General features: G+C 54.2%; 1 protein-coding gene across 2 annotated transcripts in view; it reads left to right on the plus strand.

The window, feature by feature from the left end:
* LOC111157052 (growth factor receptor bound protein 10) overlaps positions 1-16702 on the plus strand; it is a 170519-nt gene that overhangs the window by 126003 nt on the left and 27814 nt on the right. For both annotated transcript variants that reach the window (XM_022518264.1, XM_022518265.1), the window contains exon 7: positions 12087-12243. In XM_022518264.1, the coding sequence (XP_022373972.1) occupies positions 12087-12243 (157 nt within the window). The remainder of the gene's footprint in view (positions 1-12086; positions 12244-16702) is intronic.

Consider the following 16702-nt stretch of genomic DNA (forward strand, 5'->3'; position numbering starts at 1 on the left):
TTGATCCAAGAGCCGTCCTGTCCCCAGCCTCCCTGTGAACTGAGTGCATTCGAAGCTCACCTCCCCGTAGCAGGTGCTCACGGGGAAGCCCCCCTCCCCCATGGTCCTCCCTTTCCTAGGAAACCGCTTCGTTCCGTGGGTGTGTGAGCATGGGCGGACTCCACCCTGAAAGCAGAATTAAAGGTTGGGACTCCGTTAGCCATGATTTATCACCACATGATCTGTGCCCAGCCAGGGAACAAAAACAAAACAGGCCAAGAAGCTCTAACTTCTTTATTTTGCAAAAGTAATTCTTGGTCACAATAAAAGCAAAAAGTGAAACTCACACGGTACAAGGTCGCATAGGATAAAAGGTGGGATCGCTTTCTTGGTTCCCGACCTCCTTCTGCACAGATGGGCATGTATGTGTTTGTCTCGGCTCAGGACCTACGGGCATCGTCACACCCTCCCCCAAAGCCTCTTGCGGCTCTGTTACACGAAGACACCGTCATTTATGTAACCAAGGCCCTTGTAATGGTTAGCATCTCACTCTTCGTGTAAACAGAGCCGAAATGAACATTCTCGTGCATAGATCATTGGTCAATGAATGGCTGTGTACTTGGAAGGGTAGATCAATGACACAGAGTTGGATCGATGATAGATAAATGATTGAGAGCTGGGAGAGAAGCCGATAGATGGTAGATTCCCAGAAATGTAATTGCTGTATCGAAAGATTTACGTGTTTATGACTGTATGTTCCTGCATATAAAATTTGTTTTTATAACCATCGTCAAAGGGCGAACTGTCCCTTAGAATAATATGCGAGGGCACCAGGGCTTGGCCATTCCTGGTTCAGGTACTCTTAATCTGGGTCAGGCGTCCTGTACCACTCGCTGGTCCCCCTTGCCAAGTCACTGTCCCCAGTGATGAAGGCAGACTCTCAGGCAGTCCATCATTTTGGCTGGCTGTTTCTTTAGCTTCCAGGAACTCTCAAAGACATCTGGGGGCAAAGGGACAGACCTGAAGAGAGAGGTCATTTGCTCTCCTACCCGCCCTGTCTGAGACCTTGACAGTCGAGGGTGGAATAAGGTTTGCACCTGCCACATTCTGATGCTTACTCTTTTTGGTGTTTGGTAGAACCTTTTGTTTTTCCGGGTTTAGAAAGGCTGTGGCTGCCTGCGGTGTTCTGGCTTACCTGTCGTTCCTGGGGATCCGTAGTCGAACGTGAGCAGAACTAGAAAGCCCCGCTTTGTCCGATGGGCATGGAAGTACGGCAGGCCGGAGGTCATCTGTCGTCCTCCGCTAGGGATTTTTGCTTGGGGTGTCGGATTTTTAGTTCTAAACAATCATCAACCTGGGAAGCTAAGCAGTGCCAGTGAATGTTCTGCTTTCTAAGAGAATTCGTTGCTAACTCTTGGCCATCATCAGCATTTTTGTAAACCTGTAATCCCACCCTAATGGTAGGTAAGTGTCCTTTCCCCCAAATAAGGCATTCCAGGTGCTATAAACTGTGCACAAAGGAGATGTGCCTGCAGATGAGCTGGGATTTTGAGGGGGACATTGTATCTATGAATACATTTTCTTGACGATTGTCATCGACCGAAAACGTAGCCCCCAGTGGCAGCCCCCTCTGAATCTTCAGGCTCTTGCCCTCCGGGTTGTTGGGACCTGCCTGGACACTGTGGTCCTTCGTGATTGCTCCGCCATTCAGGACTCACACTCTGCTTCCCGGGACTCCCTGTTCTCTGAGCTTCGGTCGGTGTGCACGTCTTCCCTCCCCTGCAGCTCTTCCCAGACCCCAGTCAGCCTTTCCCCCAGGCTCCCCTGCCCTGTCCCTGCCCCGTGTCCCTGCCCTCCTACTCCACCAAGGTGCCTGCCCAGCTGTCGCAGAGGGGATGCCGCGCCCTTGCCAACAATGGTGCTGCCGCCCCAGAGAGGCTGTTGGCGGCTCCCCAGTCCCAAATTACAGGAACGCCAGCCCTGCTTGCCCTTAGGCTCAGGCAAGACTTTTTCTGAAACCAGAGCACAGTAAGTTAGACACGTTGACATCAGATGCTAATAAAGATCACATGTTGGCCTAAAAGTAGACCGCTCCCACTCGAAGAGTCGTGGTGGTTTCGGGGAGCTGCTTTGGATAGGCAGCCCTGACCTGCAGATACAGCACGGGGACGGGGATTGTTGGGGAGGGGTCGTGTCACTGCCCTGAGCTCGGGAACCATATGGCCACCAGCAGAGAGCACGGGCATGGCCCCCTGATGGTCTGCTCTGTGGGCCTCCCTGGCCAGGTGCACCCGCCAGGGGACCATCTCCACGGGCGGACCTAACAACACCACCTTCCCCACAGGGGACATTTTGCTCAACCAAACCCAGCAATAATCACTTAAACACCCTGTAGCGAAGTACCCCTCAGGACAGAAGCTGAATGGAAAAGGAGTGCGGTTACCCTAAATTTTGTTTCGGAATAAGTTAAAACCTATAGAGAAGTTGTAGGAATAATACAAAGAACTCTGGTTGATCGTGTTCCCCGATTGCTAACCGGTAATGTTTAACACAATTTAAAGCTTTATTTACTTATTTTAGGGGGGGTAGGGGCAGAGGGAGAGGGAGAGAGAGAATCTCAAGCAGACTTTCCACTAAGCATGGAGCCCGGCATGGGGCTCGATCCCATGACCTGTGAGATCATGACCTGAGCCAAAACCAAGAGTCAGACACTTAATCAACTGAGCCCCCCAGGTGCCCCCCAGATCTTTCCAGCTGATCGATGTTGGGCGAGTTACTTCTGTGATCCCAGTGCTTGCGAGTCTGATTTGTAGACATCAAGTCCTTCCTTTACTCCTATGAAGACCTCCGCGTCTGTTACCTGAAAATAGGGAGTGCAGCACGGAATCCCTAACATCAGCCACGCGCACGTGTCCACTCTGCAGACCACGTCACCTTTCCCGCATGTCCTTCTGATGTTCTCAATGGCCTTCCTCCTTCCTGGTCCGTGACTGGTACAGGACCACCGTTGGCGCTGGGCTGTGTCTCTGTCGTGTCCCCAGAACACGCCTCTGTGCCTGTCCCAGGTCTTCCATGTCCTCCGTATAGTGACTGAAAGACACCTGGCTGGTGGGGAGGCCCCGGGGACCCCGTCAGGCTGTATGTGTGACCACAGAGAGGAGTCTGCGTCCTCCGCCGGGTTCAGCTCACATGGCTCCTGAAGTGTGCGATCAGCACTGGAGGTGAGGGCTCAGGGCAGAGGTGTCCTCTGCAGGCTTTTCCCCTTTGTCATGAGGAAGTACTTCTTGAAGGAAGGTAATTCGAGACGAGGTTCGCTTGCTTTTTTCCCCCAGGCTTCCCCTCGCTGGTTTTACTGTGCATTGATATCCTCGGCCGATTCCTGGATCATTCTGCGTTTACTAGGCCGCAGTCTGCTGAGGGAACGTTTGTTCCTTTCCCTTCCCCTTACTTACGTGTGTGTTTGTCCATAAGGACACGTTATTCTGTCCCGTGGCTCACAGCCATTACTACCAGTGTTCAGTTAGAGACTCACGCTGCCCCACTGGGGCTTGGACGTGTCCCCATCTCTGTACTCGCTCGCTTCCGAGGACAAGATGTCCCGTGCTCTGTGGATAGGGATATTTGGGACCAGCTGGTCCACTGTCTGAGGGCTTGTCCTGTGCCTTGCGGGATGTTTAGTGGCCTATCTGGCCCCTACCCACTGGACGCCCCCGACACCCGCATATACACAGCTGTTGTGACAACCAGAATGTCTCCAACATTGTCACACGTCCCTCGGGCGGCAGAATCCAGCCTTGCGGGTCCCGGCCCAGAAGCACTGAGGAAAAGGATATCGCTTCCTTTGTTGAATGTTACAGTCAGAGAGATGCTAGTTCAAACCTTCCAGTAGATTAGGCAGAAGAAGCCTTATTTTCTTTATTCTAGCAACTCAAGGCTGAAGGAGTGTTGAGGCTCTTGTCTATGAAGAATTTGGAAAAAAAAAAAAAAGAATTTGGAACCTCCCCAGAAGTAGACAGAACAGTGAGGTGAACCCCCACGTACCCCTCAGCCGGCTGTAGCCGCACTCCATTGACCCCCCACCCCGATCTCTTTTGATGAGAATCTCATGTAAAAACATCACTTATTTGTAATTATTTTACAGTATTTCTGGTTCTGTGAAAGATCACTAGTTTTTTTTTTTAATCGAAATAGTCATGATTCCTAATTCCTTAATATCATAAAAAAATTCAGTATTCAAATCAGAGTTGCGGCTACACCATGTGTGCACGGTCCCGGTGCCCCTGAAAGACGGCGCTGCCCCAGGAAGGGCTCGGCTCAAGGAACTGGTTCCCACGGAGGCTCTGATCCAGAAGGGTTTGCCCAGTCCCGGCCACACCACAGGCCCCAGCTCTGTGTTCACACTGCACAGGTGCCTGCCAACCCTGAGCTGGTCACCAGGCCTCCAGAGGTCACTCTGCTGTCCCCACCCACTTCAAGATGGACAGGTAGACCTGGGGGGGGGGGGTTCTGTTCTTAGACACCATCACGGCCTTCCTCCCCAGGGCTCCAGCTTCTTTGAATGCAAACAAATTCCTAATTACTGGGATTCCAACCACTTAAACTTGAGAAGTTCCAGGTGAGATCTTTCTGTGCAAATGCTCTTTGTCTGGGGGTGGGGGGGAGTGGGGGGGTGGGGGAGTGGGGGGAGGGAGCTGTGGCTTGGTGCAGCAGGGTGAGCCAGGCCCGAGGTGTCCCCCAGAAGGAGAAGATAGGTCAGACGGGATCTGTCTGGAATGGTTATTTATTGAGTCTGTGACCCATACACGAGGGGATTATATGCAGCCCCCCATGTGATAGCCAGGGTAAGCCTGTGTGACAGCCCCCCCCCCACTGTGGCATTGAGGGTGTTGAGGGTTAGAAGTGGGGAGGCTCATGGAGCAGTGGGAGGGGGAGTCCGATTTTGGGACTGGCGGGTTCTAAAGTCCGTGCTCTCACTGTGGAGCCAGAAATTCTCTACCTGATTGAGGCTTCTAGACTGCGTGGGGGGTGGGTGCTGGGGGAAGCTGGGATTCCCGGGGAGAACCGGTTTCTTAAGTGGAAGGCTGAGGACTTGCTCATGATTCCATCCTGTTCCTTAACAAATCCGGTTTTAGGAAATAGCATTGTACCAAACACATGGTCAGTCGTCTCTGCTGTTGGGCATGTTTCTCTTACTAGAGATGGATTTTAAGAAACCTTGATGTCTGGGCACCTGGGTGATTAAGCATCCGAGTCTTGGATCCCAGGGTTGCAAGATCGAGCCCCGCATTGGGCTTTTGCACTCAGCACGAAGTCTCCTTGAGACTCTCTCTCCCTCTGCCCCTCCCCTGCGCATGCTCGCGCTCTCTTTCTCTTTAAAATAAAAATAAATAAATCTTTAAAAAAAATAAATAAAGCTTGACATCTAGCGGTTTATCCTGGGAAAATAGACACACACACGCTGCGACTCCAGTACGAAGATGAGCCAGGTGGCTCTGTGGGTGAGCATGAAAGACTGGAAACCGGCCACGTGGACAGCACCGTGGTCCACACGGCCACATGGACAGACCCCTCGCAGGTGCAGAGACATCAAAGAAGTGTTGTGCCCAGGAGATATTTACGATGTAACCTGAGTCTGCACCAGCCTGATTGCAAAACCGTCTGTCCTGTGATCCTAACTATGTCAGTGTGTCTATTTATAAATACCTGTGCAGAAGAATACTAGAAGGGCACACTCGGAGTTTGAACCAAGAGGGGAATTGTCGGTGAATCTCGGTTTCTTCCCCTTTGTCCCTTACTGTTGTCAGATGTTACAATGAAAACTTATTTTTATAATTAAAAAAACTAGTATCTGTGTGTGTGTGTGTGTGTGTGTGTGTGTGTGTGTGTGTGTACGTGTCAGGAATTTCTACTTTATGTGCCCCGCTTCCCCCACTCTCACACATTCCGGGAGCGGCTGGCGTTGTCCTTACGCACAGGAAAGTGCACTTCCCCAGGTCGGCTCCACCCTGAACGGAGTCCTCCTGCATTTGAGAGCTGAGGGAACCGTAGCTCACAGTGCCTGGACGGGTGCTTGCTGGTCCTCGCAGTGCTGGGCACAGGGGACACCTGCCACCGCTGTGGGGCCCTCTGTCGGGACTTGGGTTCCCCCCTGTGTGCTTCCACTCGCCTGAACCCCTGATTCCTGGTCCTGGAAACCCGAGGGGAGCCCAGCAGACAAGGAGGCCTGGTGTAGGGCGGAGGGAAGGTGTGAAGAGTCGCCAGCAAATCATCGCGGCAGAGTGGAAGGGGCCGCGCTTTCCAGCGGGGGCCTTGCTGGATTTTTTTCCTGAGCACGAAGAAAACCGAGGGTGGGAGACTGTGCTACCAGCGACGCTTCCCCAGGACCTTCACGGAGCTGCAGGCAGAGCAAGAATGAGGAGGGAGCTGTGGCCTTGCTCCCCCAGGAGCTCCAGGAAGGGGGAGAGGAAGCGGATGTGCCCATGACAACAGCAGCGGGCCCTCGTGATCGGTGGGGGCCCAGGTAGGAGCCCTTGGGTGAAGCCTGGCAGACCAGCTGGTGCCACTGCCGTACACGTGGGGAAACTGAGGCCCAGCTGCGCTCGGCTCCAGACACTTGGAATCCCTTTGCTGTCTACAGTCCACTGAAGGAGGATTGCACCTTTTCTAAAATAGCTTTTATTTCAGTTTTTGATAAAATGATACCACTTTATCGATACTGCCTTTGTCCAAGTCACAGGCTACACATACCCCTTCGAGGAAAGAAAAGTACAGAGGAGCAAGTCAGAATCGTCTTCCAAATGGTCTGTCTGGTTTGAAATGGAGCCGCGAAGGCGGGCCACCCTGTGCTTTCAGTCTTGTCACCCACCTCTTGGGCTGAGAGCCATTCAAGGAGGGGAGTCCGCTGGGGGACCCTGAAATGTGGGTTGACTTTCAAGAACTATTCAAAGCATTATATTATTTTTTTAAATTTTGTTTATTTATTTATTTGAGAGAGAGAACAGACTCCCTGCTGAGCAGAGAGCCCAATGCGGGGCTTCATCCCGCGACCCTGGGATCATGACCTGAGCCGAAGGCAGACGCTTCACCAGCTGAGCCCGCTAGGAGCCCCTCAGTGAGGTTTTCTTTTGTTTTTCGATTTTAACTCCTTTAGAAAGGCTTTGCAAGGACTGAAAATATGTTTTCACTGGAACTTGGACGTTTATACCAGCAGTTCATAATGCAGATTTCTTTTAAAGTGAGTTTGCCTCGGCCGACTTGGACAGGACCGTCACGTACATTCCTGTTACCTTGAACCGAGCCATGTAATGACGTGGGGCAGTTTCAGTTATCCTGCTTTAGGTCTCGAAGTAGAACCATTAATTTAGAACAGAACTGGAAAAAGGTGTTCGATTTCCATTATTTTTCACTAAAATTCATCTAGTCTAATCCTGGTTCTGCCCCAGTATGAACTGAATTTAATTTCCCCCAGACTTATTACAAATGCCTGATCGGGGGCTTCGAGCACACCGGAATCAGAAGCCTTCTCGGGTCGCTCCTAGGAAGCCACGGATCCGTTGTGGCACGGACGATTGCCTGGTGCTGGGGAGTGTCATGCCCGCAAAGCAGCAAACCAGAGCAGATGCCCTGGGGTCAGGTCCAGGCTCCAGCAGTTTCCATCTGCTGGATGCTGGGCCAGCCCTTCCGCATTATTGAGACTCACGTCTCTCATCTCGTTGGGGGACAGTGACACCTGCCTTGCAGGGCATTCACGTTGGGCCCCAGCATGGCTGCTGCGGTCTTCAGAGGTGGAGTCCCTCACCTGCCCGGGCAGAGGTGTGGCACCCGGCGCTGTCTACCTGCCTGGATACGGCTGACTTTCCCATTTTCCTCCTTGTGGCCCCAGCCAGGATGGGTACCATCAGCACATCCTACTTCCTGTCCCTGACAGTCAGTGGATTACAGCCTGACTTCTCCATAAGTATTGACCCCCCCTCCACCCAGTGTTTACAAGAAAGTTTCTGAAAACCTCAGTTTCCGTCCTTAACCTTGGAAAATGTGCTGAAAGCAGACCTGGGAGAGCTCCCAGCTCAGAAGGGTTGATCGGAGGTAAAGAAGGAAGACCAAGCTGGCCAGGGAGCTCCTGGCTCATAGCCCTCCCCTCCCTACTCTCTTGGCTCCTAGGCCATCGTTTGCCCCCCCACGCCCCAGCCCTGCTCTGTCCATGCATCCTGGGGGGCCTGACCTTCAGGGTCATGTTGTACTGCAGACAGCACTGGGTGCGAAGAACTGGAAGTACCCCACTTTCTATCTTTGCACGGTGGTCTGGGCCAGAGTGAAGGGATTCTCAACCCAGTAGGAGGTTCTGAGCCTGTGAGTCAGCCAGCAACATGTGCCTGGTGCATGACATGGGAGCGAGCTGGACAGCAGAGAGGTAACCTCCACGATTGACCTGCCAGGGACCCAGGACCAGAAGCCATGCTCCCCAGAGTGCAGATCGGGGCCACTGGGATGCCGTCACTTCTATCCTGATGGTTCTCAAACTCCTTCCATTTGGTCTGCTGCTCTCTCTGTGCAGGGAGTGCATAAAAAGTGACAGCAGGGCTCCAGGAATGCCACAAGGTTCTATTACCACTCCAGGTGTTTTATCATAGGCCACAGGGCCCCACTGGCAGGGGCTGGGCTGCCTGACGGAGCATCCCTGCCCCCCTCACCTCTGCAGAGAAGCATCTCACGCTATCGATGGGATTAAGTTCTGTGCAATAGTACCATTTTGTGTTTGAAAGCAATGATTTACTTAGGGTTTTTTTGCAACAGAAAAGAGGAAAGTGAGGATTCAGGGGTTGGTTTTTCCCACTGAATTGTTCACAGGGCATCTTACCAGTCAGGAGGCTTCTGTTCCCCAATTTGCAGGCCTGATTTAGGGTCCAGGCGGGGGGCCCTTCCTGCCGTCTGCAGCCTGTAGACGGGGAGTGCTTCATTCCTTGAAAGCACACCTCAAGGGGGCAGGCACAGGGGGCCAAGACCGTTCCAAAGGGGGCTCTCCTTAGCCTGAGCTGGGCCTGCCCTGTGAGGTCAGTGCTACTCACAGACTCCCCATTTCACAGATGAGGAGACTGAGGCACGGGCCCACAGTGCCAGGTTCCTGCAGCTAGTTCTTGTTGAAGCCGGACTGCGGCCCAGTCTGATTCGAGAGCCTCCCCGCCCCCGCTTTGCCGAGGGAGGCCATCAGTGGTGCTTAAACATCCTCAGAGCAAACACTGCTTCGCACCTGTGGTCGACTCCCCGAGCAGTGTTCATGGCCCAGAGGGGAAAGTGAGTCTCAGATAGTATGGAGCCTGCCTAAGGCCATAGAGGCTGGCACTGCAGGGCTGCGCTGCGAGTTCACCCCGTCCTGGTGTGACCCAGATCCATGCGTTCCCTTTACAGTCCCAGCCCCGCCGGGAGACCACAGGCCCATGGGAGGAATCTCCCCCTGGCTGAGCCGTGAGCTGCGCAGGGCAGAGACCCAGGCCTGTGCCCCAGGCTGAGATCTTACGTCCTTATTTGCTTCCAGAATGAACCCCAGCACTGCCCAGGTGGTGACTGACAAGGCACCTCATGGTGCTGGATGTCCCTTCAGTGGCTGGCCTCGGGAGGCACGGTAGAAGGTGGCCACCCGTTACCAAGCATTTCTCTTTGTGTCTCGGTAATCTCTGACGTCCTCTCCTGTGTAGCCCCGGACACGTCCCACTCCCACCCCCGACTGCTGCTACGTATAGTGGCTTCTTGCCTTTCTGTCGTGGGGGGTTTGTCCCGTCGCTGGCCAGCAGCTCTGCTGTGTGTGGGAGGGGGCTAGGGCAGAGCGGCCAGCATGGGCTGCGAGGTCCTGTCCCTGGGGCACCGTCTGTGTCTGCCCCTGCCCCGGGCCCGCCAGACTGGCCTGCTCTGGGAATCCAAAAGCCGTGGACTTGGCCTGGTGACAAAAGTACATCTTAGCTTTTAATACTGAAGACTATATATAGACCTCCGGGGGGGAGGGGGTGGTGGCTGCGAGCGGCAGGGAGGGGAAGGGCCGGTTTAAAGAAAAATGCATTCGGGCTGGTAAGGAGGTTCAGTATGGGGGTCAGACCTGATTTGGGGCAGGGAAGTTGATAAACAGACTTCAGCGTGATCAAATTGTTCTAGAGAAGCTGACGGTGGTCGTCATCCCAGAGAGGCTCCCCGGCACTGAGCGTAGAGAGTGCTCAGGAGCTCGCCAGGCTTGGCAGAGGACGAGGCAGACGGTATTCTAAGGAATTATCTGGACCCATTTGTAGTTTCTAAATCCGTTTCTCTTTCGTGCTAATGTGTGCGTTTGTTTAAATTTCGACCTTCAGACAAAAGACCTTTTTTCGTTGTTTAAATGTCACTTTTATGGACTGCCGCGTGTCAGCCGTATTTGAATATTTGATTTGTTTCGTGGAAGTGTAACTTCTGTCCAGTGAAATGTGCACTACCGGAAAGAGATGAGTAGGTTTCTATAAAAACACATGCGAGCTGCAAGCTCGTCCCTCAGTCCTGATTGGCTCCCGGGGGATTGTCATGGTGTGGCCCGGCAGCCGTGGTGACCTGCCCCTGGGAGCTGTGCCTCCAGGCTGACCCTGCCTCCCCTCCAGCGAGGACAGTCCTTGTAGGACTGGACGATCCCCATTCCTGCTCCTGTGTTCACTGCCTTGCAACAGGGACTTGACCCCACAGCTCGCCCTCTCCTGCCAGCCAAAGTTTGCACCTGGGAAAAGGGACAGAGAGGGAGCAAGAGAGCTGAGGCCACTTGGTCAGGACCAGGTGACACTCAGAGGCCACGGGAGCTCTCACTCCGCCGCGGACACAGACTCCTGAGGGACTTGGCAGACAGACCTGGATTCAGAGAACGCTCGGGCTCTGGGTGCCCCGCATTTCCATTTCGCTGTCCCGGGAGCACAGGAGCGGGGCTCTTTCTGGCCTGTCGGCCTGAGGGTCCATCCCCCCCCCCTCAGCCGTACTGGAGTGGGGACCCTGTGGGGGCCCCTTGCATCAGGCCCAGGGAAGGAGCTGACTGCTCTGCCCAGTGTGGCTTGACTCAGTACCTAGCAGACCTAGCCGGAGGCAGAAGCAGCCCCCCACCTCCAGCGGCTTCCCCGCCTGCCCAGAGACTGTCCACCCTGCCCTCCCGGCTCCCCGCACCTCTGCACAATCCTCTGCTGGTGGGGCCCCGCCCACGGGGGACAGTGGAAAAGCCGGGGACAAACTCCCTTTCTGGACACCGTCTCCATTTAAAATGCCGTCTTGTTCCTCTGACTGCTTTTTCCATGCTGTTGAGGTAAGGTGGTTTGGTTTGGTTTGGTTTGGTTGAAAGCACCCTGTGTCCCCCCAGAGGCTGCACCCTGTTCCTGTCACTTGGTGGCTGGGGCAGAGGACATTGCTGGTCCCAGGGATTTCTGCTTGACCGTCCCTTTGCCTGGGAGCGCGTCATTTGTGGTGGCTTTGCACGGTACCAGGGGGCTAAAGCTGGGTCATGTTGTAGGGGGAAGGGAGCCAAAGAATTCTGTGACTGTGCTCCTACCCTGCCCCGTCTTCTCAGTATTTTAAAGTTCAGCAGAATCGTACTTCTTCGTGTCGACTCTCCCTGGGCCTTGGTGAGCCGAGCTGTACGCAGGCGGATTGGGCGCCAGCTGTACGCATGCGGATTGATTGGGCGCCAGCTGTACGCGGGCGGACCTGGGAACAGGCTCAGGCGGACTCGTCAGAAGTTAGGATTTGGGCTGCTCCGCTTGTCTGTGCAGTTGGTTCTGCTGTGAACCGTTCGGCCTAGAGACCACCGGAGTATCTGACGCGCGTCCTGGCGCTTCCCGAGACAGGTGGCTGGGAAGCAGCTCGTACGCTCCGGCCTGGCCGTGTGCCCTGTCTGCCCCGAGGTGTCCTGGCATTTCAAGAACTTGCTGCTGTAACCCTGCGTGCCCACTGCAGCTGGGCGGCGGGGGCGCGGGCGGCAGGTGGCCTTGCTGCTTGCAAGGACGTCGGACCCGGGCCGGAACGCCACGGGGCTACCTTTCCTGTTCAATCTCGATTCGGGGTTTACTCCTCGAAAACCCCAGTTGCTCATCTGTCCGAGGGCCCTTTGTGTGTTGCAGGATGTGAGGATCTTCAGTGAGGACGGGACGAGCAGAGTGGTGGAGATCCCAGCAGACATGACGGCCAGGGACCTGTGCCAGCTGCTGGTTTACAGAAGTCACTGTGTGGACGACAACAGCTGGACGCTCGTGGAGCACCACCCGCACCTGGGACTAGGTAGGGAGCACGCTGGGGGACCTGGTGCGTGGCCAGGCAGACAGCTGTGTCCCCACGGGGTCCCTGCCCGGACAGCGAGACGTCTGTGTGCCGTCCACATTTCACTGCACACCTGTTTCTCCCGACACTTCTCCTGCGTCCCTCCCAGCCCTCCCCCACCTACTGCTCCCAGAATCTTGCTTCTGGGAGGGTGGCAGCCGCTGTTCCCAAGGTCGCGCACACAGCAGGAAGGTTCCCTCTGTGACTTGGCTGGAGAATCGGCTGTGGCAGGTGCTCGGAACTTGCTGCACAGGTGTGGGCTGGGGGGAGCACCATCCCCGTGTCCCCATGCCCACGGCAGCTCGTCCCTCTCCCAGGAGTGGGGTACCGTGGAGACGGCCTGCAGAAGTTGCAGGGTGCAGCCCTGGCCTGGTTCACAGTGTTCGCACTGGTTGCGCATGCGTGTGTGTCTCATGTTTAGAGAGCAGGAGATTATTTTGAAATAGGTGCTGTTTGTAGAACTCACTGAGGTTTGGTGGGGTTTCTTGCTCAGGTGGTCTTTTTCAGGTCAGGAAGCTTTTCAGACTTCTGTTTAAATTCTTACCAGATGACGGCTGGTGCTTACAAAATTCTAGGCACACACCTAAAACCAGAATTTTCTCCGAATCAGCAACTGTGTCTGTCCCATGTGCTGCAGGAGAGACTGCGCAGGTCACAGAGTTCTTCCTGTGGTTCTGAACTTTCCTCCTGAACCTTTCTAGAAGGTGAATAGATCAAATTTAAACTTCCAGGTCTGGAATATTCATGTAACGAAATAGTGTTCTTTAGAATGTTGTTATACAGTCTAAGCCTGAACAGTGCTACGTAAATTTGAGTTGGCATTGTTTTTATTTTTCTTAAAGATTTTATTTATTTCTTTGTCAGAGAGAGAGAGAGAAAGAGAGAGAGAGTGTGTGTGCACAAGCAGGCTCCCGGCTGAGCAGGGAGCCCGAGGCAGGACTCGATCCCAGGACCCCAGGATCATGACCTGAGCCGAAGGCAAACGCTTAACTGACTGAGCCCCAGGGCCCCCCTGAGTTGGTGACGTTTCAAGTCCCCGTGTTCTAGCTCCCCTGTGCCATCAGATGGCAGCGTGCAGCTCACGGTTAGCCTTGAGAACACTTTCTCCCTTTCCTGTTTTTGCCCATCTCCAGTGCACCTGCAGGCCCGAGGAAAGTCCCTCCATCATCTAGCAGCCTTCTTGCACCATGTGCATTCACTGGTACCACCTGCAGGAACAGGTGTCAAGCTCCATTCTCAAGCTCCAGTTTGGGACAGTCATGAATGGTCCCTACATTGGTCTGTTGGGGCCGCCAGCAGCATGTGCTGCTCCCAAGGAACTGGAAATTAAACAACAGTTGGAGCCCTGTAGCGTGTGTGGACATGTACACAGGCCACGCATGGGTATATACACATGTATACCAACATGTGTCCGTGCACACACACACAGACACACACACACACACACACACAGAAGGAACTTTAAAAACACAGCTGTGGACTTGGACCCCAATATGAATATTCCCAAAACCCACTCAAAACTCAGAATACTGTTAATTTGAAAGGAATTGTAGAAAGGCCTTCTGCAGGTATCGCAATACACGAATATGTTTGTCCACACATAAAATGTCACACATATAAAATGGAGACAGATACACACAAAAAAAACATACAAAAACGGTGAGAAATTTTGATTCACGTATTTTTTTGTGGTAGCTCTTGATTTCACGACCATCATGCCAGAGATGGAGAATTTAGATACGGTAAAACTTCGGCAGTCATCGCCCACGTGAAAAGGAATTTATTCTGCGAAACTCGGTAAAGACCTGCGCATGCACACACAGTATTCTCAGGGTGCGATCGCTTTCTGTTTATTCCTTGTCTTATTCACGGATGGACTTAACATACTCTAAAGAAGGTAATTTTTTTTTTCTGAGATTTTATTTATTTATTTGAGAGAGAGCAAGAGAACTTGAGCAAGGGGGGAGGGGCAGAGGGAGAGGGAGAAGCAGGCTCCCTGCTGAGCAAGGAGCCCTGTGTGGGGCTGGATCGCAGGACCCTGAGATCATGACCTGAGCCGAAGGCAGAGGATTAACCCAGGCATCCCTAAAGGGGAAAATGCTTTCTTATAAAACCAAGTTAAAGTGACAAAAAAGGAAGGGAGAAAGGAAAATGATGGGAGGAAAAAAAGGCAGAAGAACACGGATCCTGTTTGACAAAAGGAAGTCGGTGACATTAATTGCAGGTGTGTGACGAGCCCTCACGGGGCTCCACCTCAGCTTCCTCTCTGCCAGCAGCTCCAGAGGGGTTGGCAGCGGGGGAGCAGCAGCTCCTAAGGCCTGGGTAGCGCAGGATGTGGGAGCTTCTAGAGCTGATCAGTCCTGCCGTCCGCAGTTCCGCAGAGCCTCCGGCCTTCATGCTCCTGTATCTTCTGTATCCTGTGTGCCCTTTGGTTTGTGATGCAAGCTGTCCTTTTTTTAAATTCAGCCACGTTGCTGTTGAGGCGAAAATCCTGCTCTTACCCGTGTTCAGTAGCATCTGAGGGTCAGCAGTGGGGACAGTGGGGACAGCAGACATCCGGGAGCCCGCTGCACACCACCCTGGGGCAGGCACTGTAGCCGTGCCCATCGGAGAGCCACACGATGTGTCAGCACTGAATCCCCTCCATTGGGCATGAGTGTGCGCGCCTGGTGCAGAGTTCTTTAATGGATGATGTTCTGGGGGTGTCCCTGGGTCCTGGCACGCAGCCAGGGGACCCCCATTCTCGGGCAGAGCCGTCCAGCCCCATGTCCGCGGTTACTGATAGCACCCTGTGGAGAGTCGCTTTCTCGGTTGTGCGTGGCGGATGCTCTGGGAACGTGTGTGTACAAGAGGCGTGAGGTTGTGGTGCCAGGCACACAGCGCCTCAGATCTGGAAGGCTGGTATGAGGCAGACCATTACCCCTTATAATTGGGGCATAAGTGAGCTAATTCCAATGACACTTTGAGCCTATGTATGGCCTCAGATTTGAGGATTTCGAGGCACAATTACTACCCAGGTCTTCACAGGTAAAATATTGGATCCTTAGCGATATTAAACTTTCTCCCAGGCAGGAGTGACATTCTGTTTGCACTAGCAGAAGACCGAGCATGCATGTGTGTGGCCGCAGCTCTCGGTGGCCCCCGTTGGTGGGGATAGGGGAAGGGAGCAGATGCAGAGGTGCCCACTGGTGCTCGGTGGGCAGCATCTCTGGCTGGTGGGAATGTTTCTGCTCCCACTGAACTGTGCTGCTGTCACAGCTGGGTCATTGCCTTTCCTCAGCCCCAGCAGCACCTCCTGAAGTCCCTTACCACTCAGGGCCGTTGGACAAGTTGGGGCAGAGCCCTTAGTGATGGACGATCTTAGGGAGGCTGGTCTGTGCTTTGTGACTTCCAGCCGTGGCGAGCCGCTCCCTGGATGTGATCTGTTCACATCCTGCCTATCGGTGGGGGGTGGGGGGTCCTTGGCCTCGGTCTTTAATGTAGACATCACAGCCTTGAGAACACTGTCCCCAACCGAGGCCACTCAGCGGCCACCAAGTACAGCCAGAGGGACCAGAACAGGGCGGGCATGGTTCTGCCATCTGGCCCGAGCCCGTGCGTGGCGAGACTCCTGAGGGCCCACTTCTGCCAGGAGGCCTGCGTGTGGAGGGCATATCGGGAGAGCTAACAGTCAGCCTGCCGCTGTGTCGAGTGGACAAATGATCGTTTTAAGGGATTTTGTGCAACTGGAACTGGGGGCATGCAGACGACATCCTGGAGCCCCTGTGGCATTGCAAGTGTCACTGTGGGTAAGCTGTGTCCTCAGGAGGGCATGGGGCACCCCCTCCCAGGCCCTGGGTGACCACGAACCCCAGGACGCATGAGCAGGGGAGCCCGCTGTGCATGGAGCAGTGACGGGAAGACAGCTCCCATAAAGTCCAGGGATTTGGTGAATTCTGTAGTTGGGAGAATTAGGTTGCTGTCCTCTAGGAAAAAGCCTGAGCGTTCTCTCCGGGCTGTTAACAGCTTTGCATGTGTACCTGGCCAGGCGAGAAAGGTGTGGCAGTCACCCTCTGGAGGGCTTGGCTGTAGGGACACTGCCATCCGGACATGCGGACAGGTGTCGAAGGAGAGATAGCATCCATGTTCAGCCCTCAGTGCTCAGAAGGGCCTCCGAATGCTGACCTTCCCCATCTCTGTCTCCTTGTCGCTCTGTGCAGGAGGCACCAGAACGCTATCCTTTCCCCACTGAGGTATTTAGAAGGAACGCTGCTTATCGGGCGTGTCCAGATGTCGGGGTTGTTTTCCATGGCATCTCCCCCTCGACTGTGTTCACAGTCCCCAGGCCTGCGGAGCCCGGAGCAGCTGTTAGAAGCCTGCTGACAGCCGGAGCTGCTCCCTGCGATGGAGGGAGGTGGAGGGGGACAGGGGGGCAGGGCGG

Source organism: Enhydra lutris, unplaced genomic scaffold (genome assembly GCF_002288905.1).
Source record: "Enhydra lutris kenyoni isolate GAN:26980312 unplaced genomic scaffold, ASM228890v2 scaffoldscaffold51, whole genome shotgun sequence".
Classification (NCBI taxonomy): Eukaryota; Metazoa; Chordata; class Mammalia; order Carnivora; family Mustelidae; genus Enhydra; species Enhydra lutris.